We start from the raw sequence: 24452 nt of genomic DNA, 5'->3' as shown, positions 1-24452 counted from the left end.
GAAAAAAATTAATGCCAGCCTGTGGTCCAAGTAAGTGTACCTTACGTACACTTACACTTACATCCTCTAAATTTATAAAAGCTCTTAGCTTGACAGTGATTAACAGTTTGGCAGACACACCATTGCTACTGGCTTCACACTGTCACAGGAAACAACTATGAATAGTACCACACTGCTGTGAAAGTGATAGCAGACAGCAAGTTATAAGATGAACCTATGTTTCTCTGTTCTATGTTATCAGATAATCTTGTCTCATCCAGAAACAGAATAGGTCACTGCTTATCATAAACATGTTCCTTTGAGCTAGCAATATTCTGTATGGAATAGGACACCAGATGATGATCAGTTTCCATCTTCAATTAGTTACAGTGGAAGGGAGGAGTCAAGATTTTTAGTTCTTCACTCCAGACAGAAGTAGTATCTGTTATCAGCTGTATTGTGTGAATGTGGGAGACATAACGAAGACTTCTGAAAGGAACAGCAAGAAGGAAAGGCAGAGAGAACAAGAGGACATAAAGAAGAGGGGAAAAGGAGAACACAACCAGTCTTTCCATGGAGAATGAAAGAACTTTTGAGAGGTATCTACTATGCATCAGTGTGCATCAGTAGAAAGATACAGGATAAAAGCACAGAGAGTAGTGACTCAGGATCAAAGACAGGGCCAAGGGGGAAGAGAGTTTCCTGTATTCAATGTACGAGACCCTAAGGAGAGCAGTTTAGCAGTCAAATTCATCTGCACACATACAAGAAAGGTCAGCTTTCAATCAGAAACCATATTGTCTTGCCAATGGGCATGTCAGGATGCCAAGTGTTGGGCAAAATAAAAACTGATTTATTAATTTTCAAGTATTTTAGTTTAGTATTAATTATGTGGCTCTATATATATATATATATACACGCATAAAGAAAAGCATTACTTTATGGGTGTTAATTTATACACATATTTTTCAGTTGTTTTTCAGTCTGCTGTGTCTCATTTTTAACTATGAATGCTTTACTTCATAGCTATGTTTGAATTCTCAAAAGTCATTAGAAAAAGCAATTACATTTTTGTGTTTTATAGCAGTGTAATTTGACAGTAGGGGAAGACAATATGAAAGAATGTGAAATCAGTAAAACATTATTTTGCCATAACACAGGAGACAGGACTCTCCTTCTCATTCATTACCTAAACTGTAAAATAATCTTTTCCCACCAGTAAACAAGTCATACCTGAAAATTATGTTGCCTGCACGATCAGCCTTCCATGCCTTCACAAGAGCAAAATCTCCTGTAATAGATTTCTCTAGAATAAAGTGACGGCCATCAAACTCCCTCACCTATAGAGAAAAGTCCAAAATTGAGATGTAGGTTTCTTCCAACAGATATCACATGTATAATAATACTTATTTTAGGGGTTAATTTTGCAGACTATTATATTTCAGCTTCTTTTTGTACTCTGTGAAGTTTTTACTGAAAGGCTGTATGATAACAGAGAGGCATGGAAACCCCAGTTTTATCACAGGCTATAAACCCCAGTTTTATCATAGTGTCTCTAGGGAAACATCATGAGAATCCATATTCCTCCAGCTCCATCTACTGGAATTAGACATGCTTTGTCCTGCACATCTACCAGCTAATAAAAAACTGAAGTGCTAAAGCAGAATAACTGAAAAAGGTCAAAAGCACTGCCCACCACCAAATCCAAAATTAAGTCAATTCAAGACAGACTACTCAAATCATGTCATCTAACAGGCTGAGTTTCATTTGGTTTTCCCTGTATTAATGACCAATATTTGGAATGAATGATACTGTGCCTGAAGCCAAAATATGGAAGAGGGACAGAACTAGTCTTTCAATCCTATAAAGAAAGTTGAAGGACCATCTCTGTTAACAATGTAGAAGGTAAGAGTATACACAAATATTACTTGAGAGCTTTTTAAAGTTGCTGAAAGGGGAAGTATGAGAAAAATGTATCAGATGTCAGTCTGCCAATACCATAAAAGGAGATCTGAGCCTTTATAAAATGATACTTCTGTGCAAAATGGATGTCAAGAATGGAATCAACAAATCGTGCTAGTCATGTTATTAGCACTCCATCATTATTAGACTGAGGAGAGTTAGGGAGATTTTCCCACAAATGTCAAAACAAAATAAGAAAAATGTTATTAAAATTATAAGCTGTTTATTGAACAAAACATTGCTCCAAATGGTAAGACACCATAATGATGTATGCAGTAAAAAAAATACGGGAATATAAAAGATTAAGACAATGTATAGCTACTGTAAGTAGTCATGTATAAAATATATGAAAACCATAGGTTAGGGTGGAATTACCTTTACCCGAGAAATGCTCTTGAGGTGAAATTTAATGCTGTATGCAGCCTAATTGGAACACACAATATTAGTCCCACCCATTTCTTCACGAAACATTATGACACTGAGACATCTCTTCCTTTCTCCAAATTCTACATCCAATTTCAAACTGAAACCCTTGTTTCTCCCTTGACAGCCACAGTCTTTTTATTTCTTTCCAATTTTAAAAACTGAGACTAAATTGCATTTCAAATGTTGGGAAATGCATTTCCTGAAATTTGTGTCAACTGAGCTCTTGCCATTTAACATGAGAATGCCCCATTTCTTCTAAGGCTGAAGCTCCATGTGCAGCTGCAGGGCTGCTTACTGCGTAGTGCAGTATTTAAGGAGCACCTGCCCTACCTAACAGGTTTTACTTTGAATTTAGTTTGAATACACAGCAAAAGAATAGTCATGTGAAGAGTAACTCAGCAAGGCAGGCTTTCACTTGGACCAGGTCTTGATGCTAAATCACTCTAGAACTGTAAAAACTTCTTCAACACATCACAGAAGACACCAGTAAGCAATGGAAGCAAAGCTAGTGTCTCTGGTACCACAGACATCCAGTTAAATGAGTACAGTAAAGTTAAACTTAACTCCTTCCTAAACGCCTGTTTATCTTGTAAATATGTTGGAAATTAATTTTTCAATGCTGAAGGCTTCCTAATGGCGATCAAACCTCTTACCTCTCTTGGCTGGCTGGCAATGGCAATGGTGCCATCTGTGTTGTACTTGATGGGCGCACCCCCTTCCTGCACCAGCGTCCCATAGCCAGTACTGGTGTAAAATGCTGGGATTCCTGCTCCTCCTGCTCTAATACGTTCAGCAAGTGTACCCTATGGGAAAACACATTTAAGAAATCGTCATTTGGGAACAACAAATCAAATTTTGATGAATGGCTTGCATTAACTTTATTTTATATCCTGTTCATTCCTTCTGCACAAAGTAGACAGGTGTGATCACCTATTTCTTCCTCACATTTTAGCTTTCCCATGTGGGACTAGTACTGGATATGGAAAGAAATGCTTGACACACAGTCATGAGCTGCTCAAGATGACGCTGTCATACAACCACCTCCCAAATGCCAGGGCCAGCACTTGGCTATGTCTCCTCTCTTTCATTTTTTTTCACAACCAATTATTCTTTGCTTCCCAACCAATTATTCTTGATAATAGTACAGAGTTATTTTTCTCTTTCCTACCCAGCTACATATCCTAGAAGATTTTTTTTCTCTAACAGATGTACATTCTTCAACATTCTAAGAAAAACTTCAGAACCCATTCCTAGCAAACAGCCAAGCATGGCAGATTGAGAAAGAAAGAGGGAGTCCAGTAATTTGGGTTGCCCGTGCCAAGAATACCAAAAAGCTAACAGAGCAGTTTTTATACTCTCTTTGACCACCCCGCCTGCACTCTTCTCTATGTCCAGCTATAGTACAGGATGCTAACAGCAAAAATTTCTCATTTGCCTTAATTATGGACTTATGGACAAAGATGTGTGTTTGCTTTTCATTAGTGTCATTTCCCAGATTTTTTATTAATATTCTCCTGGATTCAAGGCAAGACAAAAATATTATGGTCAATTACCCAGTTTAATAGATTTTATTTTCCCCAGTTACCCTGCAAGAAGCACAGTGGCCTCTGGTTAGCTTTCAAAATGGTGTTAAGAGGCAGATGCAAGCCATGCAAGGATACAGAGTCCTGTGTTCTAAGAAGCCTTATCATTTCAAGATCTCACCGTGTTGCACCTTACTGTGCAACAATAATACAAGTCTCCCACTTTGCCTAAGGTTTACCACACTATTTTAGGAGAGACTATTTTTCTTGACACAAATATTTCAAATCCCCACATCTCTTAGCAGGTAATTAATTCACCTTACTGTTTCCCCTTATATACTGTAGACGCATTATTTCCACGCTGGATCTACATAACTTATCTCTAGTCCACAGAGCCAACTACATGTCTAAGGAGTTCATGGTCACCCAGGTGAAAGTACTGAACATTAAATAGGAAGGAAAAAATGCATTGTGAGATTTGTGACATTTGAAACATCAGACATGACAAGTGTATGGCTATTTTCAGGTCTGCTGACTGGGTATAAAAGGAACTGTTCCACTCATGTCTGTAATTCTAAGAAACATTCTCTCACAGCATCCTCATAGGCAAGCTCAGGTAGAGTGGACTAGATGAGAGGGCAGTGAGATGAATTGAGAACTGGCTGAATGGCAATCCCAGAACATTGCAATCAGTGGCACAGGATCTAGTTGGAGGTCTGTTACTGGGGTGCCCCCAGGGGTCAATAGAGGGCCCAGTATCGTTTAACTTTTCATCAATGGCTTGGAGGAAGGGCAGATGCCTCCTCAACAAGTTTGCTGATGACACAAAGCTGGGAGGGGTGGCCAATACCCCAGAGAGCTCTGCAGCCCTTCAGAGGGACACTGGCAGGCTGGAGAGATGGGCAGAGAAAAACAATCTGAAGTTCAGCATGGGAAAATCCAGGGTCCTGCACCTGAGGAGGAATGATTCCATGCACTGTACAGGCCAGGGGCTGGCCTGCTGGGAAGCAGCTTGGCAGAGAAGGACCTGGGAGTCCTGGTGTCCATGAGCCAGCAGTGTGTCCTTGGGGCCAAGGCCAGTGGTGTACTGAGGTGCATCAAGAAAAGCATCCTAACAGGAGATGGGAGCTTCATTGTGGGAGCTGACTCTGCCCCTCTACTGAGCCCTGGTGAGGCCATGTCTGGACTGCTGTGTCCAGTTCTGGGCTCCTCAGGACAACAGAGAAAGGGAACTCCTGGAGATGGTCCTGGAGTGAAGAGTAACAAAGATACTTAAGGGAATGGAGCATCTCTCTTACGAGAAAAGGCTGAGGGAGTTGGGCCTGTTCAGCCTCGAGCTGAGAAGGGACCTTATCAATGCCTGTAAGCATCTGAAGAAGGGGTATCAAGAGGAGGGACCAGGCTCTGTTCAGGGGTCCTGAGCAACAGGACAAGAGACAAGGGACAGATGCTGATGCACAGGAAGTTCCACCTGAACATGAGGAAGAAATTCTTTACTGTGACATTGACCACACACTGGAACAGGCTGCCCAGAGAGGTCATGTAGTCTCCTTCACTGGAGCTATTCAAGCACCATCTGAACACAATCTTTGCCATGTGCTCTGAGATGACCCTGCTTGAGCAAAGAGGTTGAACCAGATGACCTGCTGTGGATCCTTCCAGCCTGACTGATTCTGTGATTCACAAGAGATGGAGCTCAAGATACCAATCTTAACAAAAACTTAACACAGTTGTTTTTCTCAGACATTTATATAAATAGATGTTTAAAGCCCAAATTTTATGTGTCAGCTCTGAAAATGCCACACACTAACATGCTGTAGTCTTTGAAGTTAGAACACCAACTTCACAGAAGCTGATCTCAATAGAACATAACTGATATCAATGATTTTAGGATCTCATTGCATTCATGCTATTTGGGTAGCTTGGCAGTGCTAAAATAATTGAAAATATGGTGCTAAAAAGTAAAGTTTTAAATTTGCTTATAACAGTATACAAAGAATAATTTTGCCAAGAGTTAATGAACAAGCCAAAAAGGGTTTTATCTCACAATGAATGAAATCTCCGTATTTGATTCCTGCCCACTAGATGGCAGGCATTGCACATGCAACATCCCCCAAACCTGCCGCCAAGATGGGAACAGAGCAGCTTCTTGACTTCCTTCCCTTTATATGGGGCCACAGTACTGAGCGTATTTTATGCCTTTTTCTACCATCTCCATATGTGAGTGTATATATTTATACATATTCATATATACATTTTAAAGCTTCATATGAATATAATCTATTAATAATTGATTCCATTAAAGGAATTCACACAAATAACATACAGTCAGTTCTTAACAGATGCACGACCCTAAGGTGGTATATTGGCTTTGCAAGGTTGTGGTAGCTAGAGGGGTGGTTTCTATGAGAATATGCCAGAAGTTTCCTCCAGTGTCCACAGAACCAGTGCCAAGCTGGTTCCAAGACTAAGCCCATCAGCAACAGTGGTAGTGCCTCTGGGACAGCATATTGAAGGAGACCCTCTTGCACAGATGTAAGTGTGCACTCCCTCTGCATCCAGAGCAGAGAGGAGTGAGAATATTTGAGAGGAACAGCTCTGCAGGCATCAAGGTGAGTGAAGAAAGAGGGTCAGGAGGTGCTCCAGGTGCCAGGAAAGAGATTCCCCTGCAGCCCGTGGCAAGACCATGGTGAGGCAGCTGTGCCCGTACAGCCCATGGTGGGCCACAAAATCCACCTGCAGCCCCTGAAGGATCCCACACCCGAGCAGGTAAATGCCTGAAAGAAGGTTGTGACCCCATGGGAAGCCCATGCTGGAGCAGGCTCCTGGCAGGACCTGTGGCTCCAAGGAAAGAGGAGCTCACGCTGGAGCAGTTTTGTTGGCAGGACTTGTGACTCCGCAGGGAATCCACATTGGAGCAGGAAGAAGGTAGGGTTGGCGTAAAGTGTATGTAGGGGAAGGCGGTGTTAAGATTTGGTTCTACTTCTCTTAGCCCACTCTGATTTGACTGATATAAACTAAATTAAGCTCCCCAGGATGAGTCTATTGTTCCCAAGATCATAACTGGTGAGTGATCTCTCTCTTTATTTATCTCAACCCATGAGTCTTTTGTTATGACACCTGTCCAGCTGAGGGGAGTTGAGAGTGAGGCATTGGTGAGCACCTGGCACCTCTCTCTTCACTTATCTCAATCCATGAGTCTTTTGTTATATTTTCTCCTCCCTGTCTAGCTGAGGGGAGTTGAGAGTGAGGCTTTGGTGAGCACCTGGAATCCAGTCAGGGTCAGCCCACCACAGATGGCAAGCGTCTTCTGCACACAAGCAAAACATTTCGATTGCAAAAGAATTTTATAAGAGCACTTAGGCATTATTCTACTCAATATTTTAAATTAAAAGAACCCACTCTCCTAGAGACACTCCTTACCTGTGGTGTAAGCTCAACTTCAAGCTCACCAGATAAATATTGGCGTTCAAATTCAGCGTTCTCTCCAACATATGATGACACCATGCGTTTTATCTGCTTTGTCTGAAGCAGAAGACCAAGTCCAAAATTGTCAACACTGTGTAGAAAATGAAAAAAAAACCAGACAAAACAGTTTTATTGTAAAAAAAACACTTGATAAGCTGTAATGACTTAACAAAAAAGGACAGAGTTATCTCCCCCACACATAGCAAATTGAAGACAAAAAACAAATTCCAGCCTTTAGAGGGTAAAGCATCAGCTACAATTAAAATTTAATATTTCAGTTTTCAGACCTCATGTCTTCCAAGGCACAGAATACACCCAAAAAGTTCCAGTTAAAGTAATTTCACATGTTAGCAGCTGAAAAATACCAGCTTGACAAGTGGTGTTATTTTACATATCCGCTCCTTTAAAAAGCCTTACCAAATTACTAAAAAGTCAGACATGGCTTTGAGTGAACAAAGACATATTTTTGTTTACACTCCTGCTCACTGGGAAAAAGACAAGTGATTGCTTAGCAGCCCAAGGAGAAAGGCGCATTGATATTTCTAATGCTAGTTACTATAAGAGGTAAGAGAATTTTTGTACTTAAATTTTCTTATAATAATAAATAATTAAATCTCTTACTGAATAACCACCTACTCCATCAAAGGATTTTGGCACTAAAAACAAGATCTTCTTGTCTATGTCAACTGAAAGTGAATGCCAGAGATGCTATACATTTTTCTTGTGCCAGTGGTTCCAAAATTCTGATATCCTTCATTATGTTTGTATGCTATACTGCGTACTTCTGGAATAGAGACATTTTTCAGGAGTTCTTGCAATCAGGGTTTCTCTGTAAAAAATGCTACTTCAGTTCAAGGAAATACAAGGTTAACATAAAAATATGGAAATAAACATAAATGATATTATAAAGACAGGGTTTTTTCACTTTTCCAGCCCATTATGCAAGATGGCAGCTGACTGGTACATGTGTGAAGCTCCTCCACATTTATGTTGGTCTCTGAATGATATAAGCAGAGAACTCAGACCTTCCAGTCCCTCTACAAAAAAGATGCCATGATGCAGAATTACTTCACAAAAAATGATGTATATCTGCCCTGAACTGGCTCAATTCAGTATGACTTAATTATCCACAATGGCTTGACATTTCAGGATAAGAAATACAGAAAAATATTAAAATAATCTTTTAAGTTATCAATCATTCAGCACTTTGTTATTAACACACATGTGCTTACAATATATGAATCCTGTTGAAAACACCCTTCCAGAAGAAGAGCTCCAAACTAAGACCAGATTAAAAAACTTTACTATTATGCAGTATTCATTTTCAAATATAACAGTGGAAATGCTTGCCAGCCATAGCACAGGCTGCAGTGCGGCAGGTGAAGGGAGAGGGGCTGAGCGAGCAGGACCAGCACCAGCTCTTCCTCTCCCACCACAATACTCAGAGAGCTGCATGGACAGACATGCAGCCCCAGTGCCTTCGCAACTGCATGCATCATGAACACTATTTTAAGGTTAGGACTATTTTAGGAGGTGGCCCACTTCAGTGCATACTCAAGCACTTTAGAAACTGGATGAGAGGAAGTGAAACAAGCTTCTCTGACCTGGTTCTCTGAATTTATTCTATGTTCTCTAGATACAAAAAAATGTGATTTATTATAAAAGCTTGCTCCACTCTCCAACTCTGACCGATTAAAAAAAAGTTAAAAATCTAACCATGATGCAACTTCCAAAATGTTCTGGTGCCAAAGCCTCAGGACTAAAATGTGCGTTGCCTAGAAACAACCCGTGTTTCTAACCCACCACAAGAAAAAAATCCTCCAGCTTGAAACTAGAAGAGCCAAGAATAGAGAGGAAAGAGGAGTCTTGTGGGCAAAAGAGATTATAAAAAAAAATAAAAAATTTAAAAGCCAGAATTTCCTGTATAGAATAATTCAAAGCAGGACAATTCCTCTCACATGAAAACTATCTAACCCTTACATCTCATTGTAAAAGGTAGTAAACAAATGTAAAAGACCAGTCAACACCTGATGGCAGTTAAACAGGTTGGTGTAATTATGGCACTGTGTAGCAAAAGTGCAGAATTGAAACAAAACTGTACAGTGCTTTCTAGTGCAAGAACAAGAGGAAGCTTCCTGAACTGCTTGCAAGCCAGAGTTTGCAATCTCTGTGTATCATTCAGGTGGTTAACACTGCTCTTTTCATTACAAAACTTGGAAGTTACCAAATAGAAAAAACAAATTCTGCATGAAGACAATGAAATACTGTGTGCATTGGTGTAAGAAAGGATGGCAAGAGAGGGCCAGGAGCAGATTTGTAATGGTTAAAGAAATTTCTCCTTTATTTCACTAAGATCCATAATCCTTGCTCCTACATTCTCAGAAGCAGCTACTGAAGCATATTGTCCTTAATAGGATTTTGCATATCATCTTGCAGGATTCCATGTGGATACACTTGATTTCCTGATCTACTACTGTGAGGTATCTTCTATCAAATGAAACTCTGTAGTTATGAAGATTAAACAGAAAGTTGTACAAAGCTTATCCTGTCACACTCATGCCAAGTTGTTCTTCACTTCTTAAGTCACTCTTTCTTACTCTTCTCCTCAAATGTAGCAAATTTGTTCAAAAACAAAATTGCTGTGAGGATCTGTTATTGAGCGTACAACAAGATCATATTTCCCTAGCACAATGAGAACAGGAATTTCCCCTTTCAGAAGTCATGCACCAGGAGGTTCTGCTTGCCTGGTAACACAAAATTACTTCAACTCCCACATGCACTTAATCTTCAGAGCAACAGCACAAAATCCTGTTGCCATTACTCATATAGGGTTTTTTTAGATGTATATTTCTTGAAAGAAAATACACTGCCATCCATCTCTTTTGAGGATGCAATCTGTATTTAGGTTTCCAGCTAAAATAACCCTTTTGCTTTCATATGCATCAGTTTTCATGTCCCTTCAAAAACCCATTTTGAAGACTTCAGCATATTTCATGTTTCCTATGTTTTTCTCTTACATGTCAATGTCTCAAGAAACACACATTTCACACAGAAAACACTGTTCTCACTCTTATTTTCCCTTTGATTTTCATGTGACATCTCTATCCAAGATTACAACTTTCAAAAATCCTCTGGTTTATGGATACTTCTTTCAATATAACAGTTCTATGGGAATAGTTATTAGTTCGCCCTTACTGTCTTTTGCTGCTTTCTTGATCATGTTGTTTTAAGCAAAGAGCCTTTTGAACTTTTCAGCTTTGATTATGTTTACCCTCAAAATGTTACCTTATAAAAATTTGCCTTGCAGGCTACACTCCACTATCAAACAGCAACCATAGAAAGAAAAAAAAAAGAATCTTTACTGAGTGCATGAAAAGAATATACCCCATACACCTATTTCACAAGCCGGATTCAGTCCTTTGCAAATGAAAACAAAGGCAAATGCAATAAAAATATGCTGCCCTAGATAGGAAGGAAGAAGGTGTGGTAGAAGTTGACACAGTTGTTATGAGTGCAGTCAGAAAAGGGAAAGTACACATTAGTGCTAGACACTGAATGCATTCTTTCACCTTCAGATATGTTTGGATTTCTAGAAGTTTGCCCATTCTGTATTAAGATGAAAAGCGAATCAATAGAATACATGAAATGCATATAGGAAAAGAGAACTAGGCATTCATTAAGTATATCAGTGACCCAAGTTACCCCAAATTATTGATATAGACAAGAAAATTAAGGAGCTCTGATTGTCTAGCAACGCGTTCATTCCAGTTGTTTTGTCCCTCTCAGACCTACAAAAACTTCCTGAAAAAAGCTATGTCTGCCTTTTCTAATTTAAAAAATTCACCAAATATGACACCCAGACAGATCTAGCCTACACATCTCCAGTGTACTGGAAGTAGTCAAAGGCAACATGTCGGTATTTCACTGCAGATAAACAATAATCTGCTGCTCTCAGCCCTTCTTCTTTGGTGCCTCAAGCATAACACATTCTACAGCATCACAGGAAGAAGACATTACCTAAGTTTCCAAACTGATAAAAAGCCTCACACACCAACAAGCCCTACACAGCCTGATGAAGCAGGAAATAAAAATTTGCATTCTTAAGCAGAAAAAAAATGGCTACTTGGAATGTCACACACTCTGGCACAAAACATACAATGGCTTATTGTTGGGGGGGTTGTGTAAAAGGAAACATCACAAGACAATTACAACTCTCCTCTCTCTCTGCTTTGTAAAGATATTTATTTGTTTCTAAAACATGTGGGTGTGGTCAGAACAGACCAGCTGCCTTTACTGGATGGAAAGCAGCATCAATTAGAATGAGGGTCTCCTTCTAGATTTCTTAAAGAGATAGCTTCCTCTACTAATTGTTCAAAGATTCTCCAGAAGCTGATATTCCTGGGAGATTACACATGACCAGAAATTGTTACTTATGAAATATTAAAATGAATACATCGAGTTTTGGAGAATTAAAATGTGTTGATCAAGGAACTAACATGATGCACCCCCTGATCTTCCTCCTCTCGTAATTTGGTGTCTGGAAAGATAGGAAGGTAAAACTACACCACCCCTGAAAACTACAGATTGAGAAGGAAAAGCATGCAATAAGAATCCTGTGGCAAGGCTCCACCTCAGGCAGAAACCAAAGTTTCTGCAACTAGGTGTTGCTGCCAAAAAATGCACATAAATGGCTGTTTCTACTGCAGGAAAACATTTTATGTAAAGATACCAGTCAGCTTCTGGAGACAGACAGGCAGGCTTTTTAGGTACTCATCGGCTCCAAGTGTTACATAATGAAGCATGAAACTTGATAACAGACGGACCTGTTCTAGAGCTAGAAATTTTCTTGGCAATAGGCTAAGGGTGAGGAAAGGAACCAATTTCCTCTGACATTCTCCATGTAGAAGATGAGAGGCTGACTTTATTTTCAACTTCACCTTTTCAGTCTTCAAAAGGATTTGCTCCAAGCTACATGCAATTATGCCTTCTGACAGATCCACAATTCCTAAGGAAGACCAGATATGCTTCCCAACTAAAAGGAATGCATCAATCACTGCCTGCATCGCATTTCTTAGTAGCAGAGACTACTTTCAGGCTTACAGGGGTGCCTGACTATAGCATGTAACTTTACCAACAAGAAAGTTATGTGGACAGAGGTACCACTCGCATTCTTAGGGACACACATTCTTAGGTCCACAAAAATAAAGTATAATCCTGGCTGCACCAGAAAGATCCTAAACAGCCTTTGTGCAGAAAATTAATAAATGTATACTACATGGTATTTGCTGGAAGACACTGAACAAAAGTGCAGGCACACAGGGCAAAATTAATGCAGATAATCATGTAACAGTTCTTTATAGCTCATCTTCCCCAATCTTACAGCTGGCACTGTAAGACACAATGACACTATGTCCCACCATAATTTCCCCATCTGTAAGGCCCCTTCTCCATCCCTCACTTCCCAAAGGGTACCAAGAATGAGGAGAACAAGGTGAGAAATAGGAGTTAACAAACAGACAGAGAAAAACAGATTCAGCTCACAGAAAGGTAAATATTCAGAGATATAAGGCTTATTTGCCTTGTTGTTTCTTGACTTTAGCCAAATATCTTCACACTGTCTTCAGCAACCTTGTTTTCCTAGGACATTTTCCCGTATGTCTGATTGCAAACTGCTAAATGGAAAGCAAAAAAGAGAGGATAAAGCTCTCTGAAGAAAGAAAAAAGAAGCTCTCTGTAGACTGAAAAGAGAGGTGGAAGAGAGAAGTACGGGCGCTGCCATATGCTATGGCAGTCCTGCTCAGGAGCCTATGAGAAGGAGGGAGGGAAGGAGGGAGGGAAGGAGGGAGGGAAGGAGGGAGGGAGGCCAGGGTTGTAGAAAATCACAAAGCCCTGTGTGCAAACTGGCATTCCTGAGCCTTACTCTCCCTCTACTCCTTCTCTGCAGTGTCTGCATTGGACCCTTGTCGTTCTGCTACTGAAGTATTCTCATGGGAACTCTGTCCTCTCTGCTCTCATAACTTCCTTTTGAGTCTCACAGCAAAATGGCAGTATTGTTCCTCCACCATCCTCCTCCAAAAATGATGCTCTTCTGCTGTGACAGTGATGGGTGCAGGCATATAGGCCAAGTCCATACAAGGCAGAGATAATTTCTCCAGGGGAGAAATACCATAGATTGCATGGTTACACCAGCAGCAGTCTCTCCTCTCCACATTCCTTTCTGGTATGAAATGGTGTACTGTGTTTTATAATAACAAGTCGAACAACCCTATTCAAAATGTCTAAAATGTACCATATTTTTCCTTCACAGAGAAGGTATATCATATAGAATTAATCTGATAAATATTTAAATTTCATCATGGAGGCATCGTACTTCAAAAGTCACCTAGCCAAAAGATAGGTTTAATTTTCATTGTCATTTCTACAACCAATTCCTCAACCATGCTGAGTTCTATATCTATTCTTTTTCTCATTTGTCATCACAACCAGAAAGCTATCTCCACAGCTGATTTCTCAATAGTTCCAAGTAGTACAAAGTTAGAACAATCTGCCCTGCCAAAATCGTAGATCACCTCCACACTAAAATTAGCGAGATGACTTAAGGCAGATTTTCAGGGATTTGCAGTTCAAACAGTGTCAGCAATTTAACAGCTGTAATAAAGCATCTGATAAGATTCTTTTTAAAGAATGCAGCCAATTAAAAAAAATCAAATAATCAAATTCCCTGAAAATATATAGTCTCCTGATTTTGGCAATTTGCCATGTGCAGGATTTTACATAATTCCACTCTTCTCTCTCTACCAAGAGAAGTAAGAATCACAGGTGGCCTTCTTTTTCATTTCTGAAAATATATCTAATTTGGGATATTTGAAGAATTTCTTATAAATATACAAAAATGACACACATACTGTAAGACACTCTGAGCATCACCTTGTTCCCATCTCTGTGTACATACAAGCCTCCTTGCCTGTTCCTCAGACATTTTCAGTTACCTTTTAACTTTCTGAAGCAAGAGATTATCTAATTTGTCCCACTAAAACCACTCAATATTTAATACTATATGGAAAAAACTTCACAACCTTCTGTGAATTTAAAATGCAATTTCCACATGATGGTATTTTTTTACATACATTTACATTTGAATATGTTTTTAATAAGCGTAAGTAATATTAAGACAGACAGACATACATACAGATAGATAGATATTTTAGTAACAGTAACAGTGGAATTAAGCCACATGAGTTACATGCAAGAAAAACCAGGGAATCCACAGCGAAGATGACAGACACATTCTGGTTTTAACAGAAATGTACCGTTCAAAGCAACAACTGAAAAATGAGATAACTTTAAACTTTACCTTACAGAACATTTATCAAACCTGTCTTAAATCCAAATTATTTAATTGCAAAGAATTTAAAGATACATTTTGTGCTTTAGAATATGGGGTGCAGTAAGTTTACCACTGCATCTGATCCCACAGACACTGTCTTTTGAGGATTTGGGAACCACAAATAGCCCAACCCATTAGGAAAACAAGAGTATTGTGCTTAACAGAGCTAAGTAATGGCACTCAGGCACCATGCTCAAAAGTGCAAATGCTTATCTCAAAGTCATCTTTTCCTTCCTAATGCCTAACATTGTAACATTAAAAGACCTTCAAAAAGAATACAGAGACCAAAGGTTCAAAAAACTGATAATGCCTTATAAGAACACAATCTGCACCAGTGATAATCTGACACATGCTGTCAATCTCCTTTCAGATGATCACCCAGGTGATAAGCAATTATGATCTTAACTGTGACATCTCTATTTTTAGTGTAAGTGAAATTTTTTTTTTATTCAAAACAACTGCATTCAAAAAGGATGCATTTTTAAGTCTCAAAAACAGACAAAACCAAAATTTGATAAAACAATCAGACCACACACACAGTTATCACAAATAATGGACTTCATTTTCAATCTGCAAAATTCAGCCTATTCAGGTGGTAGATACAATGCTGATTTTAGTATGTGATTATAGCCAAAATTATTTATCCATTTTATTAAGCACAATTAATTAAAAATAATAATTTCATGCACATTTTTTTTAACTTTCATTTAAAATATTTGGCTATGTTTATAGTTTTTGTTGCAACACAGGGCCTGAAACAACAGGTAGCCTGCATTAGAAAGTCTTAGCTGAGCCAAAGCTGAGCCTAATTTTGGCTGAGCCAAAACATCCAAGTCCCAGGTTCCAAGCAACTTCCAATCAGAATGCAAAAAGATACCACGAAGTTACATGGAGATGAGAAAAACAACCAAAAAGGTAAGGTATACTAATCACAGCTATGTTGGGAATTTACTGAATCAATGTTTAAAATGAGATTTTTAAAATTTATTTATTTATCCATTCATTTACTTTCATTTATTTACTATTTTAAAATATTTTTATTAATTTTAATACTGGCAAATGTAGGATGAATCAAATTAAAACAAGAATGAAGAAAATCTGTAATAAAATGGATTTTGGTAGCCTACTGAGACAGAACACACTCAATTTAAAGGTCTTACAAAAACACAGTGTAAATAAAGTATTTACAGTATGAACAACATAAAGAAAACAAGTTATAGGAGAAGGTGTGAGAGGATGTATTTTAGAAGCACACCTATCTGTCACAGTTATCTTGCACTATTGCCCTGGGTTCACAAGCTTCAGTTTCCCCTGCAGCAAGTTGTGTAAATACCAGAGGTACTGGATATTTGAACTGCTTCACTTTCAAACACTTTGCCTTGTTTGGCTTGGCAAAAGAGTAACTGCTCTTAAAGGTGCTGTTTCGCTGGCCAGCACACAGCATGAGCACGGGCATAATGTGCAGCAGCAGACAGAAAGCCAAGCACCCCATCACACTACTGTACAACCTGTCATTGAAAAGCTTTAAAGAGGCCAAAAACAGGAGTTCACTTGCCAGCAATTACAGGATTTGAACAAGTTTTTGCAGGAGGAATCTCCTCCCAATTACACTGCAGTACAGAACAGTAAGTAGTATGTGAACTTGTGAACATCCTACTCCTTTAATGTTGTTTTCAGATATTGCCAAGCATTTCTAGGCTCTGCTGAACCTTGTTTGCAGCTAGAAAAGTTGGCAAGAACACCTCACGACTTTCTAATTACCGCTTTCCCTTAGCTGTAAGCGAATCGCTGTCTCTACTGCTGCTATTTTAGTTATAAACAGACAGCTCTGTAACATTCCATGGTTCTCACATATTGAAAGGCATGTGACTTAATCCATGCAGCTGCACTGCTCTCCAGAACAGGCTGTCTGTCCCCGTGCACTTGGCTCCTTCCCTGATCCAATTACAAGCTGCCTGCTAACCCCTGCAGGACAAGAAAACCTTACCACAACCAATTACCTCCTATTGGCTGGAAGAGCTGGAGAAAAGAAAGCAGCTGCAGTCAAGAAACTGAAACACAGCCAGGCATCAACTGCAACACAAGGTCACCAAACCATATGTCAATTTGAAAGTGGCAAATTACTCATTCCACAAAGTGCCTGATACCTCAACATTACAGGAACAATTGACCCTTTGAATCCAACTGCTGTAGGGTATATGACTGCTGTGCTCCTTCATTTGTAAAAGCATTTATTGGTGTTCCAATATTTGATCATAGATAAATCCACTAAACTTTTGGACATGGTATTAGAAGATGCTAAGAAGATGCATGATATTAGAAAAGCATGCTTTTTTACCGGCTAATTAGAAGATTAGAAATTGTATCAATTGCTGTTATGAGAAGTCTGACTTCATTTCTGACAACAGCTGTGTTTTAACCTGGTTCCCAAACACTACCATACTTTAGCAGGCTAAATTCCACACAGTAGGAATACAGTAAATACAAAGATAGATTAAACAGTTATTTTATTATTGATTAAATTTCAAAGTAAATTATACTGTCCAACAGAAGAGTAAAACTTGTATTTTTACCAACTAGACTTTAAGAAAAACTCTAGATGCCCTTGTAACAATTTTCAAATTGTTACACTGCTCTGTGAGGAACTCTCCAGGCTTTCATGAATGTTATACAAAACTAGTTTCAAGAGAACAGGAATTAAATTTTGCTTTCCTGCCAGCAGCCAGTGGAAATTTTTACAGAAATCACTTCCACCTCAAAATCCAAAGAACTTTCAGGAAAGTTAATATTATTTCAACATAAATTAATTCTAACCTATAATATCAGCAATTATATTCAGAATGCAATACAAAATGTCTTCCTTTTCATCCTATTGCACAGTGTTCCTCTTTCTACTTTTTCTCATCTTTTTCTCATATTCAGACTTTCACCTCCCCTTCAGGAACATCTGTTCAACCTCTCTATCTGCAAATATATGTGTGTTATTCAAATATAAGACTATGAGGAAAGTTAATGATCTCTACTCTAGAGCTTGACCTTTCCACACAAAATTATTTATTTTCTTTCTTTCTTTCTTTCTTTCTTTCTTTCTTTCTTTCTTTCTTTCTTTCTTTCTTTCTTTCTTTCTTTCTTTCTTTCTTTCTTTCTTTCTTTCTTTCTTTCTTTCTTTCTTTTCTTTCTCTCTCTCTTTCTTTCTTTCTTTCTTTCTTTCTTTCTTTCTTTCTTTCTTTCTTTCTTTCTTTCTTTCTTTCTCTTTCTTTCTTTCTTTCTTATCATCCAGCAGAAATTGTTTCCCACAAGATTCTAAGGAGCTTAAGTTTGACTGTGTATGTACCAAATACCAAAAAAAAAATCTGCTATCCAATAAATGTGCAATTAATATTTTACATATTAATATTTTTATTTAATTTAATTTATATTTTCATCAATGCACTTCAACGGAAGTGGTTGTAGTTATTTCTCTATATGGGGATCATTAGGTATTGTGGAGCTTATATATAACTATATTGTGGAGGTATAAGGTATTAGGTATTGTGGAGCTTATTATATAACTATAATGAACAGTTTGTGTAAAAATTAGCCTGAATGAGAAGATGAGAAATTATACAAGAAAGAAGTATTCTCAATTTCAACCCCACATGAATTTATTAAGGGGCAAGCATTTAAAAAAATAAATCAAAAATTTGAAGACTCATTAAAGAGACTCTCCATTCATTCATCATAGATATTCTCTGCTGGTTTTGTGTTGCTTGGAATCTTTTTTAAAGTAACAAATACAGTAAGAGGGTCAGAAAGCACCGAAGTGAGTTTAAAAAATATATACCTATTTGGAACTTTACAAAAAAACATACACACAAAATCACTGATACTAGATTTAAAGCCTCTCAGTTAGACTTTCCAGTTACAGTCAACCAGTTAAATATACAAAAATTTAAATAAAAAAAATATTTATAGTAACATAACTGCAACTCTACACCATGACAATTGGTCCTTGACAAAGTCAAGTATATACATAGTACTGAGCTTCCTGGGCTCCTTCCAAAAATAACACTTTCGAACCAAGCTGTCTGGTTAATATAAAATTATGATGGTGAAAAGAAAGATGTTTTTAATATATATCAGCCTTTTCACATAATTGGAATTTTTAGTCTGTACTTATTAAACCACAGACATATGAATACCTACCCTGCATTGTTACTGACTGCTGTTATTCCCTTTACCCCAGTCTTCAGTAAACCCCCAATGAGGTTTTCAGGAATCCCACACAATCCAAAACCTACACAAAATAAAAAAAAAAAATAATTGATTATGTGACAAGTGTCTGAAAGAACACAGAATGTCAGAAGTATGGGAATTAAAAATCTTTTCTGAGAAGCTCTTTAGTCAACTAAATAAATCAAATTTCCAGACGACTTGCCCTCTAGTACTGGAATCTCCCATTCAGCAGACACTTCCCAGTTTGGAGAAAGCTCTCTACCCATCAGAGTGGGCTTTTAGGGAAGTGCTCCAGGGCCATGGCTCTCCGTATGTATGTCCTCAACCCAGTACCCATTATTCCTCCTTCTCTTTCTACCCATTCAACCTTCCTATCTTTGCTGCACATCCCATAGCTTAGCCTGTGTAATTAGGTGAAAAAAGTCTAGGAGTTTGAACACCCTTGGGAGGATATCTGCCTGGAATCACAAAAATCTAGATCTCCACCAAGGCACAAGAACCTCACATTCCCACCTATTATGAGAGACTCCAGCACCTCTAAAATGAAATACCATGTCACACTACAAGCACTACCTTTTCACAGAATCACGGAATCAATTAGGTTCTAAAAGACCCCTGAGATCTTCAAGGCCAACCTATCTTGGCCTTAAATCTTCCTTCCTTCATGAATTAGCAACAACAACAAAAACAAACATAATTCCTGCAGAAGGAATTTTGCCTCATTATATCTCTCCATTGAAGTGTTTTACAATCTTACATTCATTCCTTCTGCAATATCAAAACAACTTAAGAAATAGTTAAATCATTTTTTTAAAAATGCAGATGGAACAGCATGAAATTGTGGAAAGCATCTACAATATCTAAAAGATCAAGTCACAGTGAAAGTTAGTATGATGCAACTTCTTGACTCTTCTGGAAATGCCACACATAAGCATTAAGTGTAACGTAGATAAGTATTATCTTCACTTCCTAACACAGAAACAGGTTAGGCAGTTTGTTGAAGGTCACAGAGACCCAGAGACTGTGCAGACAAAGGATACAGAGTGCAAACATAAAACAATCAAACCACATGCAATGACAATGCTATCCTGAAAATTCTCAAGGTCATTTTCTGGATTCAACCAAATAAATAGAGTCCAGTTTTTGGTTTTTGCTAGTCAGAAAAAAACCCTGTTTTTCTGAGGTTTTTTCCCCTTCCCTATGACACAACCTGGATTTTCTCACTGAAGGAGTATGCCCTTCATGAGCAGAGTAGGAAAACACTTGTTTAAAAAATCATGCAATTCCATGGATTCTCAAATTAGTTAATAGTAAAAGAAACAAGGTAAATGAGTAAAAAGTATCTCATTAACATAAGATGCTTGCAACCATAAAGAATTTAAATATTTACCACCAACAAGTATAGTTGCCCCATTGGGTATATCTTTTACAGCTTCAACAGGATCAGTGTAAAATTTGGTGTTGCGATGACAGCTGGTAGAAAAATAGCACCCACAGATCTGCAACAACAATAAAAGAAACAAGTGAATGAACAAAAGGCATTAGCTTTGTAACGAAGACCATGCCTCTGTCTAGATAAGGGGGAAATAGATACAAAAAGATATTGCTGCTGTAAATACTAAAGCAGAGTGGGGGGGGGGAGGGAGAGCAGGGGTGAGAAGGAAGGGAAGTGCAGGTGTCAAAAACAAGAGAATTCCATCCTGAACTACTGACAAATTGTGCCTTTCTGAGAACAGATTTACAAATGCAATTCCTCAGCACAAGTTGGAGCCATCCCCAGACTCCTTAAACCTATATATTGCTACATTAGCTTCAAAGGCATCCAGACACTAAACATAATCAGAAACTGCTGAAAGAAAGACAAAACCACCACAAAATTTGAGTGGAAGCCACAGAACAATAGGAAGGACAGCACTGTACCAGCAGTATGCTAAGCAGGGACACCCTTCCACAGAGTGAACCTTCCCCCAGTTTCCTTGTGCAGTCTTAGAACTTTCTAACGTGGTCTTAGAGATCCTCATGTTGTTGAATAAGTCCATAATCAAGGAGACTCCAAGAAATGCATGAAATATGGAGGGCAAGAGGGAAATCAACATAAATCCCACCCCCAAACCTGGATCTCACAGGGCAAAGCCATTACATAGTAGTCATCATAACTTATGTATGTACTGTTATGTACTAAGACCACAGTTACCTTTTCTTTTTCTTTAATATTTACCACTAATACCATGCATTAATACTACTCAAGTATTTCTTCAAGAACCAGAAGAAAAACTGATACCTAAGTCACTATGTTGAAACAGTCTCAATAAATTCAGAAAATCTGGAAGCTAAAGTAGTACCTACTGGTGTTTCAAATTCTAGCTTGATAGCAGGAGTGAAAAAAATATATTGTGAAAGAGAGAGAAAAAATAATAAATAAACAAGGTAATCTCAACACTTTGAAGACAATAGTCCAGTTCTTCCCTGAAGAGTTCTTACCTTAAGAGTTACCTACAGTTATAACAAGGGCAACAAATTTTGGCTCAGTTTCAATATTACACAAGCTGTTCTCTTTTTATAATTAAAGCTGCAAGAATTTATACTGAATATTAAGAAAACCCATCTGAATGGAAGCTTACCTCCTTCCCAGTGGAGACCCTGATGTTCCTCTGCTTTGATGGGCTCAATAAAAAAATCAGTATGTGGGTCATAAGAAACAATGTCATGTGAGAAAAACTGCAAGAGCCTTCTGCATGCCAAATTAAACCATGAATGTTTCTCCACTGATCCATGGTACTTGAAAAGTCACAGCGTCAGGTGCAGTCCCTTAAGACTTCCCTGACGGAAACATTGTGCCCACCTTTAAAAAGGATAAAAAAGGAGGACACCAGGAGCTACCAACCTGTCAACCTCACCTCTGTGCCTGGGAGGGCCATGGCACAGATCCTCCTGGAAGCTGTGCTAAGGCACAGGAGGACAGGGACTTGATTCAGCACAGCCAGCACAGTTTCACTGAGGGCAAGTCCTGCCTGATCATACTAGTTACCTTCTGTGATGGAGTGACCACATCAGTGGACAAGGAAAGGGCTATGGATTCATCTGCACTTCTGTAAAGCCTTTGACACAGTCCCCCACATCATCCTTGTCTCTAATTTAGAGAGAGATGGATTTGATTGCATGGATTTGGGGGATGAGGAATTGGGTGGATGGCCACATCCAGAGGGGAGTGGCCAAAGGCTTAGATGGATATTGGTGACACATGGTGTTCCTCAGGGGTTCATGCTGGGACCAAGACTGCTTAATATCTTCATCAAAGACAAAGAGAGATCAACTACACACTCAGCCAGTTTTGCAAACCAAGCTAACCAGCGCAGCTGATAACCCTGAGGGATATGATGCCATCCAGAGGGACCTGGAAAAGCCAGATGCTGGTGTTGTACCTGCATCAGGGAAACCCCAGGCCTGAGTACAGACTGGGAGAGGAACTCATTGACTAATTGGTGCTGCTGGTGGGTGAGAGGCTGCACATGGCCCAGCCATGGCACTCACAGCCCAGAGAGCCAAACGTGTCCTGGGCTGCATGCAGAGCCCTGCAGGCAGCAAGGGAGGGAGGGGATTCTGCCCCTCTGCTCTGCTCTGCTCTGCTCTGCTCTGCTCTGCTCTGCTGAGACCCACCTGGAGCACTGCATCCAGCTCTAGGGTCCTCTGAACAGGAACAACAGGGACCTGTCAGAGCAGGTCCAGAGGAATAAGAAGAGCTGGCATCTTTAGGAATTCCAGTACAACAGGGCTGCAAGAGGGCTTGAGGGCCAGGGCTGGAGGGAAGCCAGGCCTCTGCTGTGTCCCTGTACCCACGCATAGGAAAGTAGTTCAGAGGCCACGTGGCACCTTTTCTTTAATCTTCCCAACTGTGTGCCACAGTGGTGAACAGAGAAGTATGTATTACACAAGTGTGCATTCGCAGGTTGGATGTCTCCAATGAGTGTATCTGCTATTCTATCCTAAATATGGTCCTCTCCTCATCCCTTTCCTACCCACCCGGTGTTTGAGAGCAATGGGCTTTCAGGGACTTGAGGCACCAGCGATCACCTATGCTTCCCAGCACACCGAGGCAGCAAGCTAAAACCTCAGGAACTGGCAGCAATTCTGGCAGGTTTAAGGAAGTAACATGGGGACTGATGAGCTCCTTCCTAGAATAATCAGATTTTAATTATCTGGAAAAGCAAAAATATGACATAGTAAAACAAAACCTGAAAATGCTAAGATTTGTCCATTAGGATATCAGGAGTAGTAAACACATGAGAAGGTGAGCTTTTTCAAATAAAATAAATTAAGAAAGGCCACAGAGACAGTTCTGGCTGAAGAAACAAAAAAAAATAACTTTGCTATGGTTACATGTGCGTTGGAAACCATTAAATCTGCGAGATTTGGCAGAAGCTTCCCATAGGAAGGGAGCTGCACGGCTGCACAGCACACGTTTCTGGATAGCAGTAGATGGCGGGGCTGCCAGCGAGCTGTGCGCATCTGCTGCCCACCTCCGGGAGGGGAGGCGGTGAGAGCAACATGGCAATACACAGCAACACACTGTAACTGTGCTGCCTTTTGAAATTATGGGGATCTGAATTAATAATAATAAATTAAATGTAAAAACAAGACCAAAAAACCCTTAAAAAACCAACTCTCCTTGCCAGCGTCTCAAGGTCACCGCATCCCCACCCGCCGCCGGGCCCGGGCCTGCGGCGGGGCCGCGCTCTGCCCTCCCGCCTGCTCCCGCCGCCCGCGGGGGCTGCCGCGGGACAAGCTCCTCACGAACAAAGCCATCGCTCCCCCGCGGGGTGGGAAGCGCCTCCCCGGGGCCGCAGGGCGGCCGCCCACCCGCGACTCGGCTATCCCCGCCACACACGCCGGCCCCGGAGCGGGCGGCTGCGAGCGCGTTGCCCGCCAAGGTCACCCGGCGGGCAGGGCGAGGCGGAGGGGCTCGGACCCGCCTTCCCCACCGCCCCTCGCCCTTACCTCAGCCCTGCGTGCGGCGGGGAGGAGGATGCGGCGGCCGAGGGGCGGCAGAAGGAATTTGAACGCCGCCATCTTCACGCTGCGCGGCTGTCGAGGAGCGGAGCGGGGTCGGGAGCCGGGCCGGGCTGGGGCGGCGGCTGCGTGAGCCCAAGGCGGGACGAGGGGAGCAGGAGCGGCGGGACAGCGGAACCCGCGGCGGAGGGAGGGCGAGGGGCTCGGCCCTGACGTGTGCTGACGTCGGTGCGCCCGAGGCGGGGCCGCCGAGCGAGGGGGGCCGGAGGGTTGGGTGCCTCCGTTGTCCCCTCTGCCGCCGGCTCCGGCGGGACCCGGGAGAGCTGTCCAGCCGCCCCGCGCCTGCCGAGCACAGGCAGCCCGACCCGGGCGCTGTCCCACGGGAAGGGAGCAGCCCCCACTCCTGTAGCTCCACTGATACCTCCGCTCCATCATCAGCGAGTTTGTTCATATAAACCATCAGAACCCGCGCAAAACACAAGTGG

At 40.4% G+C, this 24452-nt stretch overlaps 1 protein-coding gene across 1 annotated transcript in view; it reads right to left on the bottom strand.

Annotated features, from left to right (window-relative positions):
- Positions 1–24201, bottom strand: part of OXCT1 (3-oxoacid CoA-transferase 1) — an 83944-nt gene extending 59743 nt beyond the window's left edge. The window contains exons 1-6 of the mRNA XM_054652687.2: positions 23956–24201; positions 20351–20459; positions 18931–19021; positions 7314–7449; positions 3021–3170; positions 1213–1319 (exon numbers count right to left, since the gene is read on the bottom strand). Of these exons, the coding sequence (XP_054508662.1) occupies positions 1213–1319; positions 3021–3170; positions 7314–7449; positions 18931–19021; positions 20351–20459; positions 23956–24027 (665 nt within the window). The 5' untranslated portion in view covers positions 24028–24201. The remainder of the gene's footprint in view (positions 1–1212; positions 1320–3020; positions 3171–7313; positions 7450–18930; positions 19022–20350; positions 20460–23955) is intronic.
- Positions 24202–24452: the final 251 nt, after the last annotated feature.

This window comes from Agelaius phoeniceus, chromosome Z, assembly GCF_051311805.1.
Source record: "Agelaius phoeniceus isolate bAgePho1 chromosome Z, bAgePho1.hap1, whole genome shotgun sequence".
NCBI lineage: Eukaryota > Metazoa > Chordata > Aves > Passeriformes > Icteridae > Agelaius > Agelaius phoeniceus.
Note: the sequence above shows the minus strand (reverse complement) of the source record. Positions and strands in the feature narration are given on the sequence as shown.